General features: G+C 40.0%; 1 protein-coding gene and 1 long non-coding RNA gene across 2 annotated transcripts in view; one reads left to right on the forward strand and one right to left on the reverse strand.

Annotated features, from left to right (window-relative positions):
- The window catches only part of LOC143786292 (uncharacterized), a 46902-nt gene extending 43073 nt beyond the window's left edge, over window positions 1-3829 (forward strand). The window contains exon 4 of the long non-coding RNA XR_013218252.1: window positions 3737-3829. This is a non-coding gene — a long non-coding RNA (uncharacterized LOC143786292). The remainder of the gene's footprint in view (window positions 1-3736) is intronic.
- The window catches only part of FRAS1 (Fraser extracellular matrix complex subunit 1), a 653238-nt gene that overhangs the window by 190002 nt on the left and 445255 nt on the right, over window positions 1-17981 (reverse strand). The window contains exons 25-28 of the mRNA XM_077275534.1: window positions 9457-9597; window positions 9207-9347; window positions 3690-3960; window positions 2412-2496 (exon numbers count right to left, since the gene is read on the reverse strand). Coding sequence (XP_077131649.1) covers window positions 2412-2496; window positions 3690-3960; window positions 9207-9347; window positions 9457-9597 — 638 coding nt within the window. The remainder of the gene's footprint in view (window positions 1-2411; window positions 2497-3689; window positions 3961-9206; window positions 9348-9456; window positions 9598-17981) is intronic.

Genomic DNA, 17981 nt, shown 5'->3' on the forward strand with positions numbered 1-17981 from the left:
GCCGAGCTGGCGCTTTTAATGATACCATTTTGGCTCAGATACGTTCTTTTTGATCACCCGTTATTGCATTTTAATGCAATGTCGCAGCGACCAAAAAAACATACCGTATATACTCGAGTATAAGCCGAGATTTTCAGCCCACTTTTTTGGGCTGAAAGTGACCCTCTCGGCTTATACTCGAGTCAGTGTCGGTGTGGGGTCGGCGGGTGAGGGGGAGCGGCGGCTGTGATATACTCACCTGTTCCTGGCGCTGTCCCGGCATCTCTGATGGTCTCCTGGCAGCTCTTCCTGTGTTCAGCGGTCACGTGACCGCTGATGCCGCCGGCTCCCGGAGACCATCTGACAGTGAGACGCTGCCAGTGGACCGCGCCGGGAGCAGGTAAGTATATCAGGGGAGGGGTTGCATTGCGCGATAGTCACCTGTCCCCCGTTCCATCGCTGCACGCTGCTCTGTCTCCCGTTCTCTGGCTGTGACTGTTCAGGTCAGAGGGCGCGATAACACGATTAGTGTGCGCGCCGCCCTCTGCCTGAACAGTCAGTGCAGAGGATGGAAAACCGAGCAGCGCGCAGCGATGGAACGTGGAAGGTGACTATCGCAAGTGCCGGGGGCCTGAGCGAAGAGAGGTGAGTATGTGATTTTTTTTATTTTAATCACAGCAACAGCAAATGGGGCAAATGTATGGAGCATCTTATGGATGGGGCATATATGAGGAGCATCTTATGGGGCATATATGAGGAGCATCTTATGGGGCATATATGAGGAGCATCTTATGGGGCATGATGTGTGGAGCATCTCATGGGGCCCCTAATGTGTGGAGCATCTCATGGGGCCCCTAATGTGTGGAGCATCTCATGGGGCCCCTAATGTGTGGAGCATCTTAAGGGGCATAATATGAGGAGTATCTTATGGGGCATGATGTGTGGAGCATCTCATGGGGCCCCTAATGTGTGGAGCATCTCATGGGGCCCCTAATGTATGGAGCATCTCATGAGGTATAATATGAGGAGCATCTTATGGGGCATGATGTGTGGAGCATCTCGTGGAGCATCTCATGGGGCCCCTAATGTGTGGAGCATCTTATGGGGAATAATATGAGGAGCATCATATGGGGCATGATGTGTGGAGCATCTCATGGGGCCCCTAATGTGTGGATCATCTCATGGGGCCCCTAATGTATGGAGCATCTCATGAGGTATAATATGAGGAGCATCTTATGGGGCATGATGTGTGGAGCATCTCATAGGGCCCTTAATGTGTGGAGCATCTCATGGGGCCTCTTATGTGTGGAGCATCTCATGTGGCCCCCCTCATGTGTGGAGCATCTTATGGGGCCATAATGTGTGGAGCATCTTATGGGGCCATCAACCTTTATGCAGCATTGTATGGGGCAAATGTGTCTATGGAGCATCTTATGGGGCCATTATTAACCTTTGTGCAGGATTATATGGGGCGTATTTTGTATGGAGCATCTTATGGGGCCCTTCATGATCTGTATGGAACATTATATGGGGCTCCTGATTCAATATGGATATTCAATAACCCGTAACCTACTGATGTCTCAATTAATTTTACTTTTATTGGTATCTATTTTTACTTTTGAAATTTACCGGTAGCTGCTGCATTTTCCACACTAGGCTTATACTCGAGTCAATAAGTTTTCCCAGTTTTTTGTGGCAAAATTTGGGGGGTCGGCTTATACTCGGGTCGGCTTATACTCGAGTATATACGGTAATTCTGGCGTTTCGATTTTTTTTTGCTACGCTGTTTAGCGATCAGGTTAATGCTTTTTTTTATTGATAGATCGGGCGATTCTGAAAGCGGCGATACCAAATATGTGTAGGTTTGATTTTTTTTTTACTGATTTATTTTGAATGGGGCGAAAGGGGGGTGATTTAAACTTTTATATTTTTTTCCCAGTGTCTGAAAACCAAATCGCCCTATATTCTTACCAAACCAAGCCATAAAGTGTGTATGATAATAAAGAAAAGAAATGGTGGCAATGTACATATTCAAAAGGGGAGTGTACAAAGGACTGGGGCTAACAAATACTGTATATAGTAATCAAAACGAAGAGGTCCGCCAGTATACAATAAAGGCACATAAAAATATACAAGAAAATGGTCTTCATTGATGACACATGATTAGCCGAACAGACATGATTAAAAACATATATATGTGATTGGTTTTTTTAGATGTTTTTAAGACAGATTTCATAGCTGTGTGGACTATCTTTATCTCGAGTTTCACCTATCAAATCTGTATTCTACATCTAATTATTTTTTAGATATGTTTTAATCATGTCTGTAAGCTAATCATATGTCATTAACAAATATTCTAGTTTTGTATATGTGGCTGTGCCTTTATTAAAGACTGCTCCATCTCTTCTTCTTTTTGATAAAATGATAATTACCTTTGTTGACACTGCTTGTATGTTGATTGTCTGTGGCTGGGAGTAAAGATGCCCATCACTGACTTTTAGTGAAAAGAAGCCTTTCCTGCACGACAATAAGAAATATAAGTAAAACACATACCGTATTTAAAACTTTAGTAAAAGTGCAATTATGTGACAGGGACCACTTCAATTAATTCAACTATGTATGTGAAAGAATTATCATAGCGATATGTATTCTGCTCAACAAGCGGAAATATGATTGCGTAGAGTAAATGATCATCTATTCTTGGTGAAAATTGGGTGTTCCTTCTAAAATGCAAATTTTAGGAAAAGATTTGCAATCATTTCAGAATAATGCTTCTTTTTTATACTAACAGATGATTGTTTCCTATTTAGCCATTATGCTATGATTAGTAGAGGGACATTTCACTAGAAACCATATATAAAAGGATCAGGAGGGTCTACAAGCAACATAATGAATACTAACTGATTTAGGAATATAACATTTTTATTTAAATTTCAGCAGATACATTTTAGACGCTTCATAAAAGCGGGGCACTGTAAATGCTTACTTAAGTCTATTGTTGACTTTCGAGTAACATTATGGTAAAAGTAACAAGCTTCCGAGTAAATGTAAATTTGACAGCAAATGCAATAACATGATTAGTCATGTGCAATCCGTATCCTGCCAAAGAAAATCAACATCTCACTAGAGTCTCGTTGAAGTCACCTACGTGAAACCAAAATGCTAATGAATTAAGTTTTCTACAACTTAGCAAAATGCACCCTGGTAGGCAGCAGTCAGGAACGGTGCAACTTCCAATAAGCATCCCAGCCTGATTCTGCTTTGCTGAAATTAGAGATCTTAAAGGGAAGCAATCATCAGAAAATTATCTAATCTTTAAATCAGGTTTTTGTGTTGCATGCAGTTTTAACAAACTTTGTGTGCGAGGCGATTGTGAGCTTCAGTGTATAAATGAGCTATGTGAATACTAATTGTGCATTGTGCTGTGGAATACTTGGGTGCTATACAAATTACAGGAAAAAGAGTAAAATGTTAAGTTTTCCAGTCATTTATTCAAATCACAAAATGCAGTATTATCTGGCTGTGGGGAACGGGAGCAGTAACACCATGGTTTTCTACAGGTTTTGTTTAAAAGGACACATATGCTTTTATTGTCTGTGCTATTTTCTTCCAGTGATTCATACATTATAAACGCACAATTTTCTAGCAAACAAAGGATAATCAGGAGTTTTCATGATTAATAGTGTAATATTTGAATAGACGTTCATTACCTTGATTTCTCCTTGCTGTGCTTGAATCTCACCCTTTGCTCTATTAGATCCTTCCAATTGAAGTGTGTGTCTTTATGCAGATGAACCTCCTTGCCGTTGGCTATTTTCACAAGCCGACCGTTAGCTGGAGTGGTCACAACATGAAACGTAAGACTAATTTCTTCAGTATCCAAATCTTGAACATCCATAAAAGAAAGGTCCAATGGTCTTACTGTGCCAATGCCCACAATGAAAGAGCCATTCACCAGGAGAACTGGGGGATGTGCATTAGCTGAACATGAAAAAAACAATATTAGTATAAGTACAATATTACGCAAAGTAGTAGTAAATGCATGACTGTCTCTACCAAAATCAAAAGTAACATACAATTATAACATTTTAATAATTTGACTTTTCCTTTAGTCAAACTGTGAAGAATCCTTTCCCTTATTTTTCGGGTTTTGTCTAAATCCACTTTTGGCTACAGTTAAACAAATCTGCATAAAAACGGCTGCATAATTTTTCCAAAAAATAATATGAGATAATTAATCAAGACAAGTGTTTATGTTATTGTCTTGATCCAGAATCCACTGGAGTAAGATGCACGAAATTCATTAAAAGAGTCATGCGCCTCTTACTGAATTTGGTGCATCTTTCAGCTGTTGACTGGAGTACACTATGACTATACTTTATGCCACTTCGTAGATTATAATTAATCCGTGCGGTGTGTTAGACCATACTCCCTTCCACTAAGTTTCACTTGCTTTTTAAAAAAAAATTGGAGGAGCTGGTGTAAAAATTTCTATTTACAAATTTTTGCATCTTGTTAATGCTTGTTTTCTGGTGAAAAGGGCTGGATAAATTGGCCCCTACATGTGAAAAAAAAGAGGAAAAAAAAAGTATGAGAGGAATCATTTGGCTACACAACACTAATTTCTCTCTGTAGAGCTAAAGCAACAGACAACTGAACATGTTATTTCTATGAGAGGGGGATGAGTGGCTACTAAGAATCTCTGGCGAAAATAAATGTCCATGTAAATAACTAAATCCAAAATCTATATCACAAGAAGTGAGCACTAAAAATCTTTATAATTTTTAATGAACATACAAAATAGGTAAGATGCGTAAGATAAAATTATAAACCACAACAAATATGGTGAAACAAGGTATCACATTGCAAAGTAGGATGAATTATAAAAGTTCTACTTCCCACCTTGTTTTATTTATAGAGCTAGTGCATCCACAATTCAAGGCTAAAAAAATCATGTATTCATATCAAAAATGTAATAAGAGCAAAAGAGATAATACTTTATTATACTAACATGCTGTGAAATATGAGCCAGGCCAGAGTCCCTCCACTCCGAAGCGTGTTTCGTCCTGCTTCTTCAGGGGAGTGGCAGTTAGGGTGGAAGGACACTGGCCCAGCTCACATCTACAGCACTAGCTAAATTGGTATAATAAGGCATTAGCTTTGCTCTTATTACCTTTTTGATATGAATGTATGATTTTTTTTTCACCTTGAATTGGATGCACTAGCTTTATAAATAAAACAGGGTGAGAAGTGGAACTTTGAGGGTATGTGCACACGTCAGGATTTCTTGCAGAAATTTCCTTAAGAAAACCGGAAATTTTCTGCAAGAAATCCACATTTTTTTTTTTTTGCGCTTTTTTCCGTTTTTCTGTCAGAAAACTGACTGACAGGTTGGTCGCACTTGTCAAACATAGTGTTTGACATGTGTGACCAACTTTTTACTATAGATGCAGCCTATGCAGCATCAATAGTAAAAGATAGAATGTTTAAAAGTAATAAAAAAAAAAAAAAAAAAAAATGGTTATACTCACCTGCAAACAGCCGATCTCCTCAGCGGCGTCCGTTCCTAGGAATGCATTGATCTGCTTACTTCCCGCACGGGGCTGTGCACACCATGCGGGAAGTAAGCAGATTATGTGCGGTTGGTACCCAGGGTGGAGGAGAGGAGACTCTCCTCCACGGACTGGGCACCATATAATTGGTAAAAAAAAAAAGAATTAAAATAAAAAATAGTGATATACTCACCCTCTGATGGCCCCGGAGTCTCAGCGGTGCATGCTGCCGCTTCGGTTCCTATAGCTGGTGTGTGGTGAAGGACGTGCAATGACGTCGCGGTCTTGTGATTGGTCACGAGACCGGTCATGTGACCGCGACGTCATCGAAGGTCCTGCACACACACATCATCTATAGGAACGGACGCCGCTGAGGAGATCAGCTGTCTGCAGGTGAGTATAACCATTTTTTTTTTTTTTTTAAACATTCTATCTTTTACTATTGATGCTGCATAGGCTGCATCTATAGTAAAAAGTTGGTCACACTTGTCAAACACTATGTTTGACAAGTGCGACCAACCTGTCAGTCAGTTTTCCAAGCGATGCTACAGATCGCTTGGAAAACTTTAGCATTCTGCAAGCTAATTTCGCTTGCAAAATGCTAAAAAAAAAAACGCGAAAAAAACGGGAAAAACCCCCCCCCCAAAAAATGCGGATTTCTTGCAGAAAATTTCCGGTTTTCTTCAGGAAATTTCTGCAAGAAATCCTGACGTGTGCACATACCCTCACTCACGAAAGGATTGCATCGCAATCATCGGACTGGCCATTGGCTCTCTTCACCTGAGCGAATAGCATTTATTTCTATGCAACTGTTATGCTCAGGTCAGGAGAGCCATCGGCCAGTCAGAGGATTACTATGTGACCAATATGGCCGACTCACTGCGCCCTTATACTTATTCCTTCTTTGCAATGTGATGCCTTGCTTCAGCATATATGTTGTGAGCAGGTCTAAATTGTGTCCCTCTGAAATGTGGCACCTGTGCGTTTAATATTATCTATTGAATCTTATATATTTTGTATATTCAATAAAATTATCTTTTTAAGGATCTTTAGTGCTCACTTCTTATGTTCTAGGTTTTGGATTTACTTATTTACCTGGGCATTTATTTTCATTAAGTATTTTGAGATACATTATATAGAATTATCATTCATGAGGACATACTTTGATACAAGAATTTCTGGTGCAGTTTATGAAAACTGTAGGGTTAGAAGGGTTGAAGTCCAGCATATGTAAACCGGGTTTCTTTTGACAGGTGATGGTCAGCAAGTCACCACGGACATGAAAATGTAATTGGCGGGTTCCACCAGAAAAAATCTTTTGAAGTAGTTTCTCAACAAGTGAAACGTTACTTAACCGTCACTCTTTTACGCTAAGCCAAGCTGGCATGATTACATTTTTAGAGAAGATTGAGAGACCATGAAGGAAACACTACACACCACAGTATAGTCATTGGGGTCCATTGACACCATTTGAGTCTCTCATGCAATGGATCAATCTTCAATAACAAAACAGGAAGATGAAATTAATAAGGCTAATATTTACATAGTCCAATGGATAATTATAACATTATTATTATTATTATTATGAAAAGGGAAGAAAAAATGTTCTGCCTCATGCCCAGTCAACCTCAGCGGTGGCCTATCTGCAGGTAGTGCACCCGTGGAGTCCTGTTAAATGTAACTCAATTTGTCATATTATTCCCTACAGCTTATTAATAAAATAATTCAAAGTCTTCTGTAAGCCACAGTAGGGATGATGATTTGATCTATGAGGCATCCCCCTAGGACATGGCTTAACGTTTGTTTTACTAACTTTGAAACCCTCATGTTTTGGCATGAATGCATGCATTTTTAACAGTGTCCGACAATGTTATAAATTAATCTGGCTTATAATGAAAAATACAAAAATATTTTTTCTTATGTACTTTTTCTTTGTACAGTATTTTCTGTGCTACTCTATACTATAAAGCTACACAGGACCATTATGAATGTTATGAATGTAATTAAACTATAATCGATTACCATTCATTTTAACATAACTATGCATTAAATTTTAACAAATGTGTCCATCTATAATTATTATATGATTGTTATATTGCCATATTGCCATTTTATCTTTTTCAGATTATTCATGATTATTCAAGTTGTGTAATTTCCACCACCGATCTTACAGCTCAATGCAATAGGACTACATATGAGAATGAAAGACAGCTCATTAGAATGACATGTGTTATAATTCTATATGAACAGGAAGAATTAAAAATTGGAACAAAGAATTAAATTGCATTACTTTTATTACCTTAAGTGGACAGGTCAAACCAGCGTCGGACTGTGATCTCACTGAGGTCACCGGAGTTTATTGGCTCAGCTGGGAACGCAGCCTCAGTGACCTGCGGTAACCTCAATAACGTCATCGCCAGTCACTGAGGCTATGCTCGCAGCAGCTCATTCTCCAGTGGTTTTCAGCCTGTATGGTCGCATCTTGGCACCGTCCAAGTTGAAAACTATTTTTCCCAGTCATGGATTATGCCATGGGACAGAACATCGGACAGGTGAGGGATATGCTTGTCTTTTTATTTTTAGTTTTTTTTCAGGTGACCAAGGCTTCAATTGAATGAGCATTAGGTGAGTATTATTGCTGTTTATTACAGGGCACAAGGGCTTCAATGTAATGGGCGTAAGGTGAGTATAACTGTGTTTGTTATTGTTAAATAAAAAAGTAAAACTTTTTTTATTTCAAATAAAGAACTTTATTCTTGCTGTGTGTTTATTTTTTGTTCAAAGTATTTATATACATTTTTATAAGCCTTTTTCACACCTTCATATCAATTTTCACATTGGCCACTAAAGCCTGTTAATAGACTCATACTACATCTTACTTTCAGCTGGACATAACCAACAACAGACTCACTTTATGGAGTTGAACAGTACAAGTATAAGCAGGTCATTGTGAAGGGAGGGGGGAAGTGAGCAGTGTGTGAATAGTGGATCTTGTGTTATCTGCTGTATATAGAAGTGATACCTTTCATTGTAATCCTGTCTGTGATGATTATGAGACTGGTGAAAGGTCATCCATACAGAACATGAAGTATGAGTCTATTAAACCTAGTAGAATGTGTAAAAATTGCAAGATTTCTTATTTTATTTTTTATAAAACAGTGATATGGAAAGTAAAAAAAAAATGTAGGATATACACTTAACATAAAAAGCTGATTTAAACAATGTCATTTTCTGACTACACTTTCCCTTTAAATGATTTAATAGTAGCTTATTTTACCAAAGCAAAACTATTATTTGTCCCAACAGATTGTAAACCCAAAACAAAGTGATGATCATCCCTCTATCAAGTTCTTGTTTTTCTTATTATTAGTGACCTTGTTATTGTGAATGACATTAAAATTTGCCTATGAGATTTTAAGGTGAGTGACTATAGTACCCTTTTATGAGTACTATTTATAGTTGTGGAGCTTTGCACATAAAACCACTGGCCGAGTGCAAATGTACTGATGAGCATTTCATATTAGTATTATAAATAATATAGAAAATAATCTATCTATCCACTGTGTGGTACAGAATAAATCAGCACTACATAAAATGTGGATGTAGGTGACCAATAATGGATAATGACAAGACCACTCATTTAAAAAAGAATCAAATCCGTTTCTTGTTGCTCACCTTCACATCTCCTTGTTTTAGTGTTCCCTGTGAATCCATGTCCACAATGATGCACACAGTGATGATTCTTTAAAAACGTTCTATTGTCGCATATTTTGCAATGCTGGGAATGTTCACACTCCAGACATCCAGAATTGCAGTCTATAAAGGTGATTCATTAAAATAATAATAAAAAAGTAAAAAAGTAAAATTATTTTATGTATCAAAATGATTAAGGAATTATTATGTCGATTGGCTTAGGTCTACTTACAATGGCATGTCCGGCTAGAGTGAGACACAGTGTGCTTTGGACCGCACTCCTTGACGCAGTGTCCATCTAACAGATAAAATGGGGCTTTGCACTGACTACAGTGATTATGATCAACACAGAAGTGACAGTGTATTCCGCACTCTGCAATACAGAAAGACATTATTATAAAAAGTCCACTCTACAAAAAAGGAAATTACATATGTGACATGACTATTATGAGGATCATATTAATGAGAATCTGTCATTAGGTTTTTGCTGATGTAGGGGAAGAGACCCTGTTTACAGAGATTTGTCACTTATTAGGCTGTACTTAGCCACTTCAACACAATCAGTGTTTTATCAGATTACCACTATAGGACAAGCTGCCTTGGGCCTCCTAGTCCACACACACCACCAGCACTGATTAGCTGCTCTATGTAACTATTTTGCTGTGGTGTGGGTGAGTTTATACACAGATCAACAACTGAGCTCTGATAGTTCTGCAGCAGAGAAAATTGTGATACTTTACTGGATGCGGCAGTTATAATAGTATGTGATACATTGCTGAATCCGGGTCTCCGCCCCTACCCTAAGCTGCTGTCAGATTACTTAAGAAACACATGCTCACTAGAGATGGGCAAAACCAAACAGTATAGTTCGGGGTTCGTACCAAACACCTACTGTTCTGGCAAGGAGCCCGAACACGGACTTCTCCAGCAAGTCAGTGCTACTGTTCGGGTTGGGCACCCAGAACATCGGGTGTTTCCCTTGCTGTCATCTGCATGACAGCAAAATAACCACTGGCAGCTCTGAAAGGGATACCCGAGCAGTTTTTTTAAATTATTTAAATAAATAATTTAAAAATACGGCATGGGGTACCCCCATTTTTGACAACTAGCCAAGCTAAAGCAGACAGTTGGGGGCTGGTATTCTCAGGCTGGAAAGGTGTTATGGATATTGCCCCTCAGCCTAAAAATTGCAGCCCACAGCCGCCAAGAAAAGGCCTCTCCATTATTAACCTATGGGCTTGATGTCACCTGACAATACAAAGGTGACATCAACCCCACAAATATTAACCCACTTGCCACGGCCACAGGGCAATGGATGCACCTTTTCTGGGACGGCTGTGGGCTGCTATTTTTAGGCTGGGGGTGGGGCCAATATCCATGGTTCCTTAGCAAGCTGAGAATACCAGCCCCCAGACGTGAGGACCCCAATATTCTTGATAATCAGCCATGATAAAGCTGACAGCTGAGAGATGCAGCTATTTTTTAAATTTAATTTATAACACAGGTGCTGGCTGATGAGTACTCCCATGAGCCACTGCCTGCTCTCGCTGTTATCAGTGACAGCAGGCGTAGGCTGATAGGAGTTGTATTCCCATGAGCCAACACCTGTGATCGAAAGTAAACTTTTTACTTCGCCCATGACTACTGCTGACAAATTCCCTTGAAGCTTTTACCCACATTTGTGCAGTATGTCCATCTGTACCACACAACGTGCTCACAGGAAATAGCATAACAAATTAGCATCTGGAAAAATGAATATAGGCAGTGAAAAGCGCTGCTTCTTAACCTGCCATTAGAGGTGTAAGTCCCAAATAATTCCTGACAGAAGGCTAAGACTCATATGTTACCCATAGGGGCCAGTCTGATGTATGGAGCCTTATGAATACATTTAACAGAAACACTAAACAGGCAGAATATGAAATGAGCACTAGGACTAGGGTGCAACACGCTGCGATATTTATTAGGACTGGCTTTAATGGGCCTTTTAAACTATTTAGTTAAATGCTTAGAAAATGAAGCATGCCCTGGAACATTTCTTGCCATTTTAGACACTTGCTGAATCTATGACTTGTACACTGCTGGAACAACCTCAAGACAGCATATGATTATTATTAGAGCCCACGAGGGACGTATTCACAACCGACACGAAAAACAACTTGGGGAGGAGGCAAGAACGAAGAAGAACTAAAGCATATTAAAAAATGATAAATATACAAAGCAGCTACAGCCATATGCAGAGAATGATAAGATGAATGAAAACAATAAAGAGAAGAAATGAGAATTTAGATGACAGTAGGATGCATTAATATTTATATAGGGGATGGTGATGACCTGATTATCTCATGGCCAGGCAGGAAGCAGTGAAGGAAGAAGTACATTGTAAAAGGTCATCAGTAAGGAGTTAATAAATAATAGATTGCCAGTCAGACTGGATTATTTCCGCAGGAGGTAAAAATGTCTATGAATCTACTATTTCATGTTTATTTCTAAAAAGGGAGAACCATAACTTCTCCGTGCAGTAAATATGTGTATGCAAATTCAATTTCAAGTACGTTGGCTGTATAGAAGAGATTGCTCTAGTTGTCAAATATACAGCGAGCAAGAAGGAGAGGGCCATGAAATGATACTGATGCCAACTGCTGAAACTTAACACTCGTTAAATCAACACAAGTTTTTCTAATCCTATAGAATAATAGTCTATAGTATATATTTATACACAATGTATGTCTAAAAAGTCTGAGTTAATATATAGAGATTAACTTTATTCTATTATAAAATGCATATATTTGCTCTAGGCCACATATATCAAACACTGGACAGAAGGGCAAATCTGACCAGCAGAATGAGTATATTTGGCCAGCAACGCTGGTCACCCGCCTGGCTTCGTACTTTCAACTATATCGGCATCGCTAATGCCGATGCACTTGAAAGCAATGATAGAGCTGATACTCCCTCTCCCATCAGTCCCCTTCTGCATCTGATGTCACAGCGCAGCAGGCGCGATGATGTAATTACAACACGTCCACTGTACCGTGATGTGCAGAGGATCTGAAGACACGATGCAGAGACTGGAGCAGTGGGAGAAGGGGCAGAGGTGAGTATTTATTATTATACTAGCTGTACTACCCGGCTTCGCCCGGGGTAATAACTGCTGTTAGCAAAATAGAATGTGTTAACAAAAATTTATTCTGCACAAAAAAACCACAAAACAAATAGATAGAAATGTAATTATTAAAAGGCAAAAACTAAGCTAATAGAAGCATTTTACAACATATATTTCAACACCAGAGATATTCCACACAGATTTAACTAAATTGGCCAAGTAATGTGAAGTAATCTTCTACTACTTATTTGAGAGCCTTTTGATAAACGACATTCTTAGTTTTTCCTTCAGGTGCAAAGACAAACAGATTTTTGGCTGTTCCAACTCTTGAACAGGCCACATAAAGTTGACCATGAGAAAAGCATGAGATTGTAAATCTAAGCTAGCTGAAGAGCCAGGCGTTGCCTGGGCATAGTAAATATCTGTGGTTAGTTATAGCACCTCACTTCTCTTATTATCCCATCACGCCTCTCATTTTCTCCCTCACACCTCTCATTTTCCCCCTCACTCCTCTCATTTTCCCCCTCACTCCTCTCATTTTCCCCCTCACTCCTCTCATTTTCCCCCTCACTCCTCTCATTTTCCCCCTCACTCCTCTCATTTTCCCCCTCACTCCTCTCATTACCCCCTAACACTTGTCATTTTGACCTCACATCTGTCATTTTCCGATCACTCCACTATTTTCCCTCACTCCTCTCATTTTGCACTCACACCTTTTCATTTTCACCTCACACCTCTCATTTTCACCTCAGTATATACATGTTTGTCATCTCCCTTATATATAGTATACACCTGTATGTCATCTCCTGTATATAGTATATACCTGTATGTCATCTCCCCTGTATATAGTATATACCTGCTGTGTGTCATCTCCCCTGTATATAGTATATACCTGTATGTCATCTCCTCCTATATATAGTATATACCTGTATGTAATCTCCTCCTGTATATAGTATATACCTGTGTGTCATCTCACCTATATATAATATATATCTGTGTGTCATCTCCTCCTGTATATAGTATATACCTGTATGTCATCTCCTCCTATACATAGCATATACCTGTATGTCATCTCCTCCTGTATATACTATATACCTGTAGGTAATCTGCTCCTGTATATAGTATATACCTGTGTGTCATCTCATTCTGTATATAGTATATACCTGTATGTCATCTCCTGCTGTATGTAGTATGTACCTGTATGTCATCTCCTCCTCTATATAGTATATACCTGTGTGTCATCTCTCCTGTATATAGTATATATCTGTGTGTCATCTCCTCCTGCATATAGTATATACCTGTGTGTCATCTCCCCTGGAAATAGTATATACCTGTGTGTCATCTCCTCCTGTATATAGTATATATCTGTATGTCATCTCCTCCTGTATTAGACCTCGTTCACACGTTATTTGGTCAGTATTTTTACCTCAGTATTTGTAAGCTAAATTGGCAGCCTGATAAATCCCCAGCCAACAGTAAGCCCACCCCCTGGCAGTATATATTACCTCACACATACACATAATAGACTGGTCATGTGACTGACAGCTGCCGGATTCCTATATGGTACATTTGTTGCTCTTGTAGTTTGTCAGCTTATTAATCAGATTTTTATTTTTGAAGGCTAATACCAGACTTGTGTGTGTTTTAGGGCGAGTTTCGTGTGTCAAGTTGGGTGTGTTGAGTTGCGTGTGGCGACATGCATGTAGCGACTTTTGTGAGATGAGTTTTGTGTGGCGACATGCGTGTAGCAACTTTTTGTGTGTCGAGTTGCATGTGACAGGTTAGTGTAGCAAGTTGTGTGCAGCAAGTTTTGCGCATGGCGAGTTTTGCGCGTGGCGAGTTTTATGTGTGGTGCCTTTTGAGTATGTGCAAGTTTTGTGTGAGGCAACTTTTGCATGTGGCAAATTTTCCGCGTGTGCAAGTTTTGCGTGTGGCGAGTTTTCCATGAGGTGAGTTTTGCACGTGTGGCGAGTTTTGCATGTGGAGAGTTTTGCGGGTGGCGAGTTTTGAGCGGCGACTTTTGTGTTTAAACTTTTATGTGGCGAGGTTGGTGTATGTGTGGTGAAATGTGCGCTGAAGGTGGTATATGTGTTCGAGCACGTGGTAGTGTGTGGCGCATTTTGTGTGTGTGTTCATATCCTCGTGGTGGTGTGGTGATTATCCCATGTCGGGGCCCCACCTTAGCAACTGTACAGTATATACTCTTTGGCGCCATCGCTCTCATTCTTTAAGTCCCCCTTGTTCACATCTGGCAGCTGTTAATTTGCCTCCAACACTTTTCCTTTCACTTTTTCCCCATTATGTAGATAGGGGCAAAATTGTTTGGTGAATTGGAAAGCGCGGGGTTAAAATTTCACCTCACAACATAGCTTCGACTCTCTCGGGGTCCAGACGTGTGACTGTGCAAAATTTTGTGCCTGTAGCTGTGACGCCTCCAACACTTTTCCTTTCACTTTTTCCCCATTATGTAGATAGGGGCAAAATTGTTTGGTGAATTGGAAAGCGCGGGGTTAAAATTTCACCTCACAACATAGCCTATGACGCTCTCGGGGTCCAGACGTGTGACTGCAAAATTTTGTGGCAGTAGCTGCGACGGTTCAGATGCCAATCCCGGACATACATACACACATACATACACACATTCAGCTTTATATATTAGATATCATACTGTATGGAGCACTATGTGGGCCCATTATACTGTATAGAACACTATGTGGGGCGCATTATACTGTAGGGAGAGCTATGTGGGGAATATTATAATATATGGTGCACTATGTGGGGTCAATACACTGTATGGAGCACTATGTGGGGCCATTTATACTGTATGGAACACTATTTGGGCTCTTTATACTGTGTGGAGCACTGTGAGGCCCATTATACTGTATAGAACACTATGTGGGGCGCATTATACTGTAGGGAGAGCTATGTGGGGAATATTATAATATTTGGTGCACTATGTGGGGTCAATACACTGTATGGAGCACTATGTGGGGCCATTTATACTGTATGGAACACTATTTGGGCTCTTTATACTGTGTGGAGCACTATGTGAGGCCACTATACTGTACGGAGCACTATATGAGGCCTATTATACTGTATGGAGCACTATATAGGTCCTGTTATACTGTATCTAACATTATATGGCGCCCATTATACTATATGAAGCACAGGGGCCCATTATACTGTACAAAGCACTATGTGGGGTCATTATACTGTATTGAGCACTATGTGAAGCCATTATACTCTATGGAGCACTATATGAGGCCATTATACTGTGTGGAGCACTATATGGGACTCATTATACTGTATGTAGCACTATGTGGGGCAATTATACTGTATGGAGCGCTATGTGGGGTCCATTACACTGTAAAGAGCACTATGTGAGGCCATTATACTGTATGGGGGGACTATGTGAGGCCCATTATACTGTATGGAGGGCTGTGTAGGGATTACAGTTGGAGAATCTGTTGTGAATTAGACTTTTTGGCTCCCTCTTGTGGTTACTAGTGATATGACTCTGGGATTGTCTTTCCTCAGTTTGGCACCCACCTGGGTCGTTAGTCCAGGGGAGTTGCTATATAAGCTTCCTGGATCCTTAGTCCTGTGCCTGGCATCGTTGTAATCAGATCCTTTCTGTTTGCTCCTGTCTGCTGGTCCGGGTTCGTACAAAATTAAGCTAAGTCCTGCTTCTTGTTTTTTGGTTATTTGCTTGCTCTCATTTTTGTCCAGCTTGTACTAAATGTGATTCCTGACCTTGCTGGAAGCTCTAGGGGGCTGGTGTTCTCCCCCCGGGCCGTTAGACGGTTCGGGGGTTCTTGAATATCCAGCGTGGATATTTTGATAGGGTTTTTGCTGACCATATAAGTCATCTTACTATATTCTGCTATTAGCTAGTGGGCCTCTCTTTGCTAAATACCTAGCTCATTCTTACGTTTGTCTTTTCCTCTTACCTCACCGTTATTTGTTGGGGGCTTGTATCCAACTTTTGGGGTCTTTTCTCTGGAGGCAAGAAAGGTCTTTCTTTTCCCTTCTAGGGTTAGTTAGTTCTCCGGCTGGCGCGAGACGTCTAGAACCAACGTAGGCACGTTCCCCGGCTGCTGCTATTTGTGATGCTAGGATTAGATATATGGTCAGCTCAGTTACCACTGCCCTATGAGCTGGTTTTTTGTGTTTGCAGACTTAGTAATTATTTCTGAGACCCTCTGCCATTGGGGTCATAACAAGAATCATACTGTGAAGGGGTTACCATACTTTGTCGGGGTGGGGTTGAGGGGGCTACACTAGGGTTATCATAGCGTGCATAAAGAGGGTACTATGGGGGAATCATACTGTGTTTGGGGGCTCTTTTGTTTGCATCACACTTTACTGTCTGTATTATTCAAGGTTTTTTTTTTATCCTTTGTTAGGAAAGTATATGATTCATGATGAGGGGAAATCATAAAAGGAATTTCTGTGCTGATACATGAAAGCTAGTGAGGAAACAGCAACCTGAACGCACAGACATCATATACAGCAATGTATCACTGTGAGAAGTATGCACACATGAAGAAAGTCTAAGTTTGAGTTAAGTTTGATCCAGCACATAAGATAAATAGAATATGAGCGGCCTGTACAGTAAAAGAACTGGTATAAAAAAAAAAGTATTGAAATTAAACACACACGGGGAAGTGTACTGCATACTTGCCAACTGATTAGTGATGAGCGAGAGTACTCGTTGCTCGGGTTTTCCCAGCAGCCGAATGATTTACAGCTAACACTAACAAATACTCGAGGTCACCCGATCGTGCTCGGGAAAACCCGAGCAACGAGTACACTCGCTCATCACTACAACTGATCTCATTTTGATCGCTCCACTAACTGGAACTAAAAAAGGAAAGGGGCTCATCTTAAGCATGACCAAAAGTGAGCATTTGGGGGGTGTTCCTGATCACTTCAGGGATGTTTCAAAGTGGTCTTGGAGTGGGGGCCTAAATTTACAAATGTGTAGGAAATGGTACTATTTGTCTGATCTGATACACAGGAGGACTACAGAAGTAATGTTTGGCACATAGAAAAGCAGAGTGGTGGAAAAGCATACTGGCAACTAGGAGAACTGGTGAGGAAAGACTGGTGGACATTCACTTCATTATTCTTTTTAACAAGAAGGGATGCTTTGTTTTCAACTTCACTACAGCAATGTGCTTTGAAAAGTAGCTATGTGTCTGATGCATAATGTGCAAACATAGATGAAACAAAATAAAATGTTCTAAATATTCAATTAAATTTGGCAGTGAAAATGATTCTATACTACAATGACATATTGCACCCCTTTTTCCACAGATAACTCCCCCACTAAGAATACTCCCATACCTGCTTTATTCTACTCTGTTTTATGTACCGTACACATACAGACATTATCTACAGATAATTAAACTTAACTTTTCTTCTTTGCTCTAATTCCCCTCAATAGGTAAAAAAAGCAACGTGGGCAGTCTAATGCTCTACTCTACCATAGAATCACTAACAGAGGTAACATAACCACTGTACTCGGGATTCCAGCTGAGGCGCTGTTAACTCAATAGCTGCTGATCACGATATACATTGTATACCCTGAACATGAATACAAATCCAGGCTCACTTTCTACAAACAAAATTATGAAACACTCACATGGCAA

The sequence above is a fragment of the Ranitomeya variabilis genome, chromosome 1, assembly GCF_051348905.1.
Source record: "Ranitomeya variabilis isolate aRanVar5 chromosome 1, aRanVar5.hap1, whole genome shotgun sequence".
Lineage (NCBI taxonomy): Eukaryota > Metazoa > Chordata > Amphibia > Anura > Dendrobatidae > Ranitomeya > Ranitomeya variabilis.